We start from the raw sequence: 12,190 nt of genomic DNA, 5'->3' as shown, positions 1-12,190 counted from the left end.
ATGATTCATTACACGTCATCGCTCCTTAGTTACCCACAAGATTGGTTAAGTTATGACATAATTTGTCTATAGGGGTACTCTGACCTTGGACCTCCTTTCACTTCCTATAGGCTAGGAACCTAGGAGATGGTTCTATGGGATTCTCTTATGTCGACTACAGTTACCAAGCCTGGTTAGTCATGGAAAGTCTTGGAAAATGAGAGAACTACACTCCTTTAGCATAAATAGGATTGCCCTTTCCTTAAGAAAGGGCAAGCAGACAATACAGTAAATCGACTATCACATACTTCCATGTCTTTTCCAAGCTTCCAAGCATTGATCTTGTTACTCCTTGTTTCTGAAAAGTCAGTGAGGTGTTAACCTCTGACTTATCCCTGAGTTCTCAGACTCAACATTTCTTATAACTTGTCTAAACCACTCCACTACATCATACACCTGATTGCTGCGTTGTGGAATAGTCTAATCTACGACCATTTGGCTCTTTTTCCTAAGACAGTGTGTTGTCTTAGTAAAATCATCCCTTCCTTGGGTGGCTAGATTCTTACATCTGGTGCACCCACCATTACAACGCTGCGATAACTGTTCATTGGATAAATAACGAATGGGTTCACCGGCACTGTGTTCTTGATATCATACTGTAATGGTGGGTGCACCAGATGTGAGAATCTAGCCACCCAAGGAAGGGATGAATTTACTAAGACAACACACTGTCTTAGAAAACAGAGCCAAAGGGTCGTAGCTTAGACTATTCCACAACGCAGCAATCAGGTGTGTGATGTAGTGAAGTGGTTCAGACAAGTTGCAACAAATGTTGAGTCTGGGAACTCAGGGATAAGTCAGAGGTTAACACCTCACTGACTTTTCAGAAACAAGGAGTAACAAGATGAATGCTTGGAAGCGTGGAAAAGACGTGGAAGTATGTGATAGTCGATTTACTGTATTGTCTGCTTGCCCTTTCTTAAGGAAAGGGCAATCCTATTTATGCTAAAGGAGTGTAGTTCTCTCATTTTCCAAGACTTTCCATGACTAACCAGGCTTGGTAACTGTAGTCGACATAAGAGAATCCCATAGAACCATCTCCTAGGTTCGTAGCCTATAGGAAGTAAAAGGAGGTCCAAGGTCAGAGTACCCCTATAGACAAATTATGTCATAGACAAATTATGTCATAGACAAATTATGTCATAGACAAATTATGTCATAGACAAATTATGTCATAACTTAACCAATCTTGTGGGTAACTAAAGAGCGATGACATGTAATGAATCATAGAGGTTCGTAGGAGCTTTTAGAGCTATCGTTCATGCTCCTAGGCCTCTAGTTGGTAGAGATATGTCATGTGGTAGTATGAGTGATGTCATGTAATGAATCATAGAGGGTTGTAGAGATATGCTATGTGGTAATATCGGCCCAGTAACTAAGGAGCGATGACGTGTAATGAATCATAGATGGTTGTAGCAATCGTTGAGTAGTATTGCTCTTGTTGTTGGTGTGATAAGCCAAAATATGTATAGTGACTTGTAGGTTTGAGGAGGAGATTTCCAAGTTTGCTCTTGAGTTTGATAGCAAACTGAGTGCAACGAATGTCAGTATGACACATACATCTAAAGGAGCCCATTCATTCTGGTGAATATCTTGCAGAGCAGCTTCAAGCTGTTACGGACGACTTTGGTATTACGAACGGAGTCTTTACAATTACTAGAGACAACGCATCGAACAATACAGCAATGCTCGCAGAGTTTGAAATAGGGGCATGCACGAGCGTCATTTCTATACAGCAACCATGGAGCTTTACAGTAAAGGAAGGCGATGTCCGATGCATGGCACACATTATAAACCTTGCAGTTCAAGCAGCTTTAACTATGTTAAAAGCTGTACCATCAGAACAAACGGAATTGTATAGGCTTAAGCAAGGCTTAGCTCATACTCAAGGCTTCGTTCTTAATAAAGAAGATGTGGCAATGGTTCTTATAAAACTACGCCGGCATATCTATGTCTTCCGGAACCGTCGAGCATGGAAAGATGCATTGAAAGTACAAGCATCTGCTATGGGTATTCAGGTGGTTTCAATGTCCCTCAATATGCCTGTACGATGGAACTCAACATATTATATGCTTGAGAACGCTTTGAAGCTTGAGCAGCCGATCAATGCTTTATGTGCTTCGCAAACGATGGATTTAAGTATGCGTGATATTATCATTACATCAATAGAATGGCAAATGTTACATGGACTAAAGGCGTTCTTTAAGATATTCGTCAAACCAGCAGAGCAAGTTCAAGCAGATAATTATCCAACGTTGAACGTCTGTATTCCACACTATCTACAGCTTTTAAATAACATGCATGTATAACGAAAGTGCCAAACAAGCGAAAGTGCCAAAATATCGCGACTACCCCATAAGAATTGCGATAAATCCACCACAACAATATAAATTAATTAAAACTACTCGGAGTACTCTTCCTCAGACCTGTCTATTACAATCTGACAAGTGCGCGCATTGTGTCCAGTCTCACCACACTTGCCACAGCGACGTGCATGGGTTTCTTCCCTTGGCTTCCGACCACTACTTGCCCTTATTTCTTGCTCTACTTGCTGCACAATGTCCCTCTCGTCCTGTAGCTCCTGTGCTACCTGTTGACTAAGTGATCCTCCTTGCTGTAGTCATGTTTTTTTAGCTCTCTGGCGCTTGCTTAGCACTTCATTTGCCTGTCGCAGGTTTTGGTTCTCTGCTTTTAACAATGCTAATTGATGCATTATTTGCGATGCACCCTTTGTAAACTGGTCAACAGCTGCATAGATTGAGGTTGGAGAGCTATTTTGATGATGCGCAATTCGGTTTTTAATGAAAGTAGACTGTGATACAGCTTCAGTTGGGTTATTTGGTGTCTGAGAAACCCATGGTTGAGCGGTGTTTGGGCGAGAGGTTGGAGGTGTTGGCGTCTTAAACCTAAGGTCAAGTGTAGATATTACACTCTCAGGGCTAAATGGAAGAAGCCCAGCACCTCGGAACCCTCCCTGAATATTGCTTTCTGTCATTGCAATGTTAAATGCAGCATGGAAGGCAGGAAAGAAGTCATCCTTAGTAATGTGAATAATATGAGCCTGCATCATATCTTCAATTTGCCGACTGTAAGCTCTCTTTAATGGGCCAAAACAGCCAACATCAAGTGGTTGGAGTATATGGGAAGAGTGAGCAGGCATACAAAGCGTAATAATGTTGTGTTCTTTGCAGTACTCCTCAAACTTGTCTGAGTGGTGGCTCTCATGACCATCAAGGACTTGTAACGCTGACTTCTAAACGATAGAAGACACAGAGGTTTCTTGCGTAAGGTTGACTTGACAGAGGAGGCAGGGGATTAGACACAAAGGCTTTCCAAGTAACACGTTACAGTATTGTAAAGAATACTATATTGAGTTGAGCATGAAGCTCCTATCTAAGGAAATACTATCTACTTATATAGTGGCGTCGTGCCTCATGGGTAATCTGGATAGTTGGCGGATAGCTAGATATTCAGGATAGTTCGTGGATAGCTCAACTATCCAATATCCACTAGTTTCTGCAACTATCCATTAGCCCCGTCACATGGCAGCCTACCCCGCTTCCCACTGTGACTCACACGTCACGTTACTAGGCCCTGGCCCTGTAACCATGACATCATGTTACTATAGCCGTAACAGGACTAACAAGCGATAACCACCAACACTCCGGGGCTTTGTGTGCTTCTCAAAATGCTGAATCCAATCCATACCTCTCTCGTTTGTAGTCCAGCCATTTGCAGTAACAGCGATTACCCAATCTGCTGGAAATCTGCTATTCTCATACCAAGATGCAAGGTGGTTTTTACCTGCCACAATGACAAATGGCGGCACTGCCCAACCTTGAGAACTAACGCCTTGGATTACTGTAACCCATTCCCGATTGCCAGGCTGCACCTTTTTTGCCTTTGCCCGCCCATCTGAGCTCGTTACTACCGTTGCGCTTGAGATGACGCCCATCATAAACCCAGTCTCATCAAAGTTGTAGATATCTGCATTGTTGATGCCATACTTTAGAATTGTGTTCCATACAAGCTCAAACCAGCCACGAATGACTTCTGGATCTTTGCACTTAGCCCTCTGGTAGTCGTATTTTTCGCTGGAAGCGTGTCCGGAGCTCTACATGGTGCTTAATAAAGTTTGAAGCCCAACGTGACCCGACGCGTGGCGCGTCGCGTGTTGCAAGTAGCCGCCTTCATCTTCGCTTTCCCCTTCGCTTGCTACTTGGTGACTGCAACACTCAACCACTGACGCAAATATGTCTCTATCATTATCACCCGATGGTCCTAATCATCCTTTATTTAATGGTAGAGATAATCCCTCACCACCCAATGGTTCTAATCATCCTTTATCTAATGGTAGACCATCCGATGGTCCTAACCATCCTTTACCTAATGGTATCTATGACCCCTCACCACCTAATGAGCCTTCATGACCTAGTGGTCTCACTAGTTATATGAGGAGATGATGGATCTACTAGGTTCATACTACCTCACAGGCAACGAGACGGAGCAGGCCAGGAACCTCTTCGACGACCTGCAAATGGGAGAGAAAGGGCATGCTAGCGAAACCTTCCCAGAGTTCAAGGCTCATTTCCAAAGTGCAGCTATCACAGGACAAGTCTCCGAGTCGGAATGGTTTCAGTACATGTGGAACAAGTTGACTCCCCAATTCCGCAGCCACATCGCGATCATCAAAAACCAATGGAATGGAGACTACCAGACCATGGTACGAGAACTTACCGCCTTCGATCAGGAACGGCGCCGGAACAACGAATTGAATCTGCTACCCGCTCTCGCAAGGACGTCCACACGTACCACGGACACGACAAAGGCGTCGGCGTCGAAGCCGACTCGAGCCACATCTGCTCTGTTCACCCGAACTGCGTTCCTCCCCAAGCCAGCCATACCGGAACGTGTGAGAACCGCAGTCCCTGTGCCCTCAGGGAACTGTTTCAAGTGTGGCAAGCCCGGCCATTTCCAGGACAAATGCCCCCTTAACGCTACTATCAAGGAAATGGACCGTAACGACCCCGAGGCAGAAGAACAATGGGAAGAAGCTGTGGAACTTCAATCGGATGCGTCCCTCGAGGAAAACGATGAGGCCTAGGAGAAGGCTCCTTCCTAGGTCTACGCAAATGTGACCTGCGAGGACTAGACTTACGAGAACTCCTGGGAGGCACCCAGTTCTTAGTCGACACGACCCTGAGTATGAATGGACTCGGGGTGCAAACGAAGTCCCTAGCAGACACAGGAGCAAACGGCTACCTCGTCATTAACAAGCCTTTCACAATATGACTGTCGAAAGCGCTTCAGAGCCCTATACGGAAACTACCCTACTCTGTACCCATATGTGGATTTCAGCGCAAAATCCAAGGCCACGTATCGGAGTATATTCGGTTACACTTAACAGTCGAAGGACGCCGAATATATAACTGCCCCTTTGTACTCCTGGACCTCGGAGCACAAGATGTGATAATTGGGAAGAAACTTTTCAGCCACTTCCGAATACTACTCGACTCTGCAAAGTGGAAAGCATTTGCACTGATTTCGCATATATGCATGGGCGTAAACCTATGTACTAGGGTTTTCTGCGGTGGGGGAGAAACCTCCTGGTTTCGTGGTGGGTTCGATGGCGTATCAGTGATCTCTTCGTAGTCGGAAGTTATCACTTTCATTTCCATTGAACGTCCGCCTGCGCGGCCAAAGGAGTACCTGCCGACTCCTAGCTGGAGCAAGGAGATCACCTTGCCCTACCACTCACGCGAAACGTCCATTAAACATCCTGCATACCAGTCGGATGCGAATCGCCGGGATTTCGCAATCCACCGCGAAGACAGACGCCGCGCAGGCGGACGTTCGATGGAAATGAAAGTGATAACTTCCGACTACGAAGAGATCACTGATACGCCATCGAACCCACCACGAAACCAGGAGGTTTCTCCCCCACCGCAGAAAACCCTAGTACATAGGTTTGCGCCCATGCATATATGCGAAATCAGTGCAAATGCTTTCCACCACGAGATGATGCGAAACGACTCCGAGTTTTTTCAGACTAGCATCTACGAAATCGATCAGATCATTCATGAAAAGGAGTTGGTAGAGGACGAAGAAACGCTCCGCCTCATCCAGCAGAAGCTTCCGCATATGCACCGGAGGTACACTGATGTCTTTTCGAAGTTGGAATCGGATCGAATTCCCCCCCATGTTACGACGGAACAAGAAGGCTGGCCAACTACAGGACAGGAAGGAGGGAGGTCGCATGAGACCGGCCCTGGTACCTGGAGGGGCAGCGGGGAATAGTAGTTCCGAAAGTATCACGTGACGGACTCGCAGGATGATGAGAAGAGTCCTAAGAGTCCAGGACTCCGAGGACTCGAGTGAGTTCCCAGGAGTCCACTAGGCACGTGATGGACTCGCAGGATGATGAGAAGAGTCCTAAGAGTCCAGGACTCTGAGGACTCGAGTGAGTTCCCAAGAGTCCACTAGGCACGACGCCACTATATAAGTAGATAGTATTTCCTTAGATAGGAGCTTCGTGCTCAACTCAATACAGTATTTGTTATATACTAGTAACGTGTTACTTGAAGCCTTTGTGTCTGATCCCCTGCAGGAAAAAATCAGATTATGGAAGCTACAGCAAGAGGGCGCAGATAAGTCGGACATATCTTTGTTACATGCCCTTGATCGTGTGACATTCAGTTGAACGATATATTCGATAAGACGATATTGAACTAAGGGATGGATTACATCGTCTTATCGAGACTCTACCCAACATGAACCCCCGCATAACCCCAAATAAGCCCCCGCACAACCCCGCGCATACCCTTCCGGATAACCTGTGCACGATAATCCCGATATGAAAATGACCCTAATTTATAATTAATATATTTTATCGATCCTGACTTTAGATCGATATATAGCTCAAAGAACCCTAAGTTCTCCTCATCGCTTCAACTCACGTCAGTTTCTATTCAGACATCCACCCACCCAATACATCAAAACATCAAGATGCCCCATTATTTAAAGACAGGATTTCTAAGCACGGCTGCATCAAGCAGCAGCGTACGAACTAATGTGCCTTCCGTTGTCAGCTCAGTAATTGAGGATATTCGCAAAAATGGAGACTCTGTGGTCGCTCCTATTCCGAATATTTTGACAAGTGGTCGCCGCCTTCCTTCAAACTTTCTCCCGAAGATATCGAAGATATCATTAGAAGTTTACCAGAGCAGGTAATCAAGGATATCAAGGAGGTGCAATGCAATGTGAGGACGTTTGCTCAGGCACAAAAGGAGAGTTTAAAGGAGTTTGAGCTTGAGATTCATCCAGGATAGCGGCCGCCTGGAATATAGCTAGAAAGCTGTCAGTAATAATCTCTCGATTACTTCACAATACTTGGGAGTAGAGCGCAAGGCATTGCTAGCTATAAACAACGAAGTGCATAAGAGTGGGAAATTTTCAAACCACCACGACACAGAACGACAGAACTTAAAGCACCCCTCTTCCTTTTCTTGGGGTTATCTCAGTATTAAAATCTTTAATATGTCGAAGACAACAACGATAGCGAGAGCGACGACCGCCGAAATATCACCAAGTCTCAATTTCCTGTGCTTGGATTGGATCTGCTAACGATTTCAGATAGTGCTTTCCCTAGTGTCTCCGGCACTTTGTACTCGACTCGACTCACTATTAGACCAAGGGACACTTGTATGGCTAGTGCACTCTCACAATCTCCAATTTATTCTTTTTCTTGTACCCACGACGTCACCACCCCTCCATTAAGACACACCGATTTGCCTCAATCGGCTCTATTTCTCCCATCCCTCACCCTCGCAACCACCAAAATCAAATATAGTGACGTCGCCACCAAAAGCTCACTCTCGTTCGTCCAGGTGAGTACCGCGGATGCGGGGTCCCCACTCAGTGGCCCTGGATCGCTTGTACTGTATCGCATGGCATACCTAAGACTAAGGTAGTCTTGCTTTGGTGCGCTTCTCTTCCTCTTTTCTTGTTTGCCCATCTTTCCCGCGCGCTTCTTGGCGCCCCCGAATGTCATTCGATAGCATGAGTACTCCGTAAGGGAGTGCGGGTCATCAGCGGTATACGATAGGACCGTATACGTATACGACTCTCTCACCCCAAACATTCCCCCCTCCCTCCCTCCCCTTCCCTCCCCTTCCCTCCCCTTCCCTCCCATTCCCGGATGACTACAAGACAATCACTGCTATGGTACTAAGTAGTGCTACTATCTACAAAGTCATAAAAGTCACTACCAATGACTACCGATACTCTCCCTACTACTTCCCCACATCACCACCCCCCGTCAAGGACTCCCTCGATGATGTCAAAGGTACCAGAAGGCGTAAGAGACTATCCATCGAAAAACTGATGATCGGATTGTCAACATATAAACTTAGTGGAACCCCGCACCGCTAAGCAGTTTTACTTTCTTTTTCTCTATCATATCGTTCCTTCCTTTGATACATCTGCTTTTGAACATATATACAAACATACATACTGTGGTTCCCCTCATTCTCATCCATCCCATCTTTCAGCAAACAAACCCCCACCCAATACGTATGCCAACCATGGCGGACCCCAACATGGACGACCCCAACAACAAACTCACCACCATACCAATCGGTAGCAATAAGGTCGCCGTCCCCACACGCATAAACACCGGCGAGCCCTCCTCCAGCTTCTCCCCCGCCGACCCCTCCAGCCCGCGCCACGACTTCGTGGTCAGCAAGCCCGATAAAGAAGAGGAAGAAGATGAGAGGCTCGCCCGCATCACCGACGAGAAGGAGCGCACGCGCCGCAGGCTAAATCTCAAGCTCGCCAACCCGCTTGGCAACTTGCCTGTCGAGAAGGTCGGCGACATGGGTGAGCAGTACTGTCGAGAGTTTGCGCTGGGCGAGGCGGAGGATGTTCGCGCCTTCAGGCTCGGGGCTATGGTGGCCAAGGACCCGAATATGTTCCGCGAGGTTGAGGGACTGACTGAGGATGAGATCAAGGTGTTTTCCGATGAGCTGGAGCACAAGTGGAGGCAGCCCAAGAAGCTGTATCTTGTTATTCTGCTGTGTTCGCTGTGTGCGGCCGTGCAGGGAATGGGTGAGTTTTCTTCTTTTCCAATTATGATACTTTTTAAGAGATCGCGCGACTAACCCCCATCAGACGAAACGGTCGTCAACGGCGCCCAAATCTTCTACAAACAGCACTTTGGCATCGGCGAAAAAGATCCCCGCTCCACCTGGCTCGTCGGCCTCCTAAACTCAGGCCCCTACCTCTGCTGCGCCTTCATCGGCTGCTGGCTCACCATCCCCTTCAACAACTGGTTCGGCCGCCGCGGCACCATCTTCCTGACCTGCTTCTTCTCCGCTACCGCCTGCTTCTGGCAGGCCTTCGCCAACACCTGGTGGCACATGTTCGTCGCGCGCTTCTTCCTCGGCTTCGGCATCGGTCCCAAGTCCGCCACCGTGCCCATCTACGCTGCTGAGACGGCGCCGCCGCCTATTCGTGGCGCCTTAATCATGTGCTGGCAGATGTTCACCGCGTTTGGGATCTTCATCGGGTACGCGGCTGATCTGATGTTGTACGAAGTCAAAGACCCGTCTGGCGTCTCCGGGATGAACTGGCGTCTCATGATGGCCTCTGCTATGATCCCCGCAGTCGTGGTATGCTGCTTCGTCTTCATGTGTCCCGAGTCCCCGCGCTGGTACATCAGTCAGGGCCGGCACCACCAAGCCTGGACCGCGATCCAGCAATTCCGCTTCAGCAAAGTGCAAGCGGCGCGCGACCTATTCTACATTCAATATCTCGTCCGCGCCGAGCTCGAGACAAGCAACATGGGCAACAAAGCCAAGGAACTCATTTCCGTCCCGCGTAACCGCCGTGCCCTCCAAGCCTCGGAGCTGGTCATGTTCATGCAGCAATTCTGCGGTGTCAACATCATCGCCTACTACTCCTCGGAGATCTTCATCGAGGCAAACCTCTCGGAACTCTCCGCCCTGGGCGCCTCAATGGGTTTCGGCGCTATCAACTTCTTCTTCGCCCTCCCCGCCTTCTACACCATCGATACCTTCGGCCGACGTAACTTACTCCTGACCACTTTCCCATTAATGGCGCTGGCGCTTTTCTTCACGGGATTCTCGTTCTTGATCCCTGAGACCTCGATGGCGAGGATTGCCTGTATCGCCCTCGGGATCTACCTCTTCGGAATGGTCTACTCCCCCGGCGAGGGCCCGGTGCCCTTCACCTACTCCGCTGAAGCGTACCCGCTTTACATCCGCTCCCAGGGAATGTCCCTCGCCACAGCCACAACCTGGTTCTTCAACTTCGTCCTCTCCATCACCTGGCCCTCCCTGCTCGAAGCCTTCGGACCGACCGGCGCATTCTGCTGGTACGCAGCGTGGAACGTAATCGGGTTCTTCGGAGTGTTAATGCTTGTACCCGAGACGAAGGGGAAGACGCTCGAGGAGCTGGATGTCGTGTTTGGGGTTAAGAGTAGGCTGTTTGCCAGGTATGGGCTGGAGCAGTTTATGTACTTCTTGAAGGGGGGGGGGTTGAATAAGAGGGCGGAGAGGCCGGAGGAGCCGGTGGGGGAGCCGGATTATGATGAGAAGACTTTTCAGAAGGAGACGGAGAGGGTGCCGGATAGGAGGGTTTAGAGAGGAGATAGAGAAGATATGGAAAAGGTTGATAGAGAAGAGGGGCGTTGGATTTCACTGATGTGATGGATTTGAGTTTATTTTTGGGATTGGAGTGGAATCTTGTATTCATATAACGTGGTTTATCAGTACGTCGGACATATCAGTACCTCGGACACTTTTCCCGAATTTCCTACCCTCTAACTTCACAACGCGTTTTTTCCACCTTTTATTATGTCAGTGATTACCCAAGAAGCAAAAATCATTCTAGCTATCGAGGCTATCCGAACATCAAAAAATCTAAGTCGTCGGAAGGCTGCTAAGCTCTATGAAGTACCTCATTCTACACTCTGCGAAGATCCTGAACTAATTGGCGCGTGGTTTCGACTAGTGGAAAATATGAGGGCAAAATATGGTGTTTTGGACTGCGACTTCTATAACTTTGACGAAACTGGGTTTATGATGGGTGTGATTTGCCCTGCAATGGTTGTTACCCATGCAGATCGACTTGGCAGAGGTAAGGCAGTTCAGCCAGGGAATCAGGAATGGGCTACAGCGATTGCTTGTATCAACAGTGACGGCTGGAGTATTCCTCCATTTTTGGTAGTTAAAGGCAAGAATCATCTTGCAAATTGGTATACAGACGGCGGCCTTCCACACAACTGGGTTGTTAAACCGACAAGCAATGGATGGACAAACAATGAGATGGGTCTAGAATGGTTGAAACACTTCGACAAACATACTGCTGTTCGTGCAAGGGGTCCATATCGAATGCTGGTGTTAGACGGGCACGAGAGTCATGAATCGGCCGAGTTCCAAGAGTACTGCAAGGCACACAACATTATAACTCTTGGACTACCCCCCCACTCGTCTCATTTAACTCAGCCACTTGATGTCGGGTGCTTTAGTGTGTTGAAGCGGGCATATGGTCGGCAGATTGAGACCTTCATTAAGGCTCATATCAACCACATTACCAAGGTCGAGTTCTTTCTCGCCTTTAGAGCAGCATATCTGGAATCCATGACAGCCCAAAACGCCCAGTCCGGGTTCCGCGGAGCTGGCTTAGTGCCTTTCGACCCGCAAGCAGTGCTTTCAAAGCTTGACGTGAGGTTACGGACTCCAACTCCCTCCAGACCCTCTACTGCCAACACCAACCCTTGGGTCTCCCAGACCCCTTCCAACCCAACTGAAGCTCTTTCACAAACAACCCTCGTTCGAAATCGAATTGCCCGTCACCAAGGAAGCTCGCCAACTCCACTCTTCGGGACAGTTATTGCATTGGCAAAGGGTACGGAGCGACTAGCACATGAGAACACCCTTCTGTCTGCTGAGGTACGTACCCTTCGAGCAGCCAACGAAGCCCTTAGCAAACGCCGCAGGGCTAAAAAGGCTCGTGTCCATGAAGGAGGTGCACTTATAGTAGAGGATGCACAGGCTATTATCACACAGAAGGATGTGGATGAGCAGGTACGATGCGACGTACGTGCGGTTGGGGGTAGTCGCAAGGAGGG

At 48.1% G+C, this 12,190-nt stretch overlaps 2 protein-coding genes across 2 annotated transcripts; both read left to right on the top strand.

The window, feature by feature from the left end:
* Nucleotides 1-5,595: 5,595 nt before the first annotated feature.
* On the top strand, nucleotides 5,596-7,367 carry VC83_04074 (uncharacterized protein; the record flags this gene model as incomplete). Its single annotated transcript, XM_024467711.1, has 3 exons — nucleotides 5,596-5,601; nucleotides 5,692-6,310; nucleotides 7,231-7,367. The coding sequence occupies 3 exons, from the start codon at nucleotides 5,596-5,598 to the stop codon at nucleotides 7,365-7,367; spliced, it is 762 nt and encodes a 253-aa protein (XP_024324818.1).
* An 829-nt stretch (nucleotides 7,368-8,196) lies between these two features.
* Nucleotides 8,197-10,895, top strand: VC83_04073 (uncharacterized protein). The gene is made up of 2 exons (XM_024467710.1): nucleotides 8,197-9,144; nucleotides 9,208-10,895. Exons 1-2 carry the CDS (start codon nucleotides 8,613-8,615, stop codon nucleotides 10,698-10,700), a joined length of 2,025 nt encoding a protein of 674 aa, XP_024324825.1. The 5' UTR covers nucleotides 8,197-8,612; the 3' UTR covers nucleotides 10,701-10,895.
* Nucleotides 10,896-12,190: the final 1,295 nt, after the last annotated feature.

Source organism: Pseudogymnoascus destructans (genome assembly GCF_001641265.1).
Source record: "Pseudogymnoascus destructans isolate 20631-21 unplaced genomic scaffold scaffold_8, whole genome shotgun sequence".
Classification (NCBI taxonomy): domain Eukaryota; kingdom Fungi; phylum Ascomycota; class Leotiomycetes; order Thelebolales; family Thelebolaceae; genus Pseudogymnoascus; species Pseudogymnoascus destructans.
Note: the sequence above shows the minus strand (reverse complement) of the source record. Positions and strands in the feature narration are given on the sequence as shown.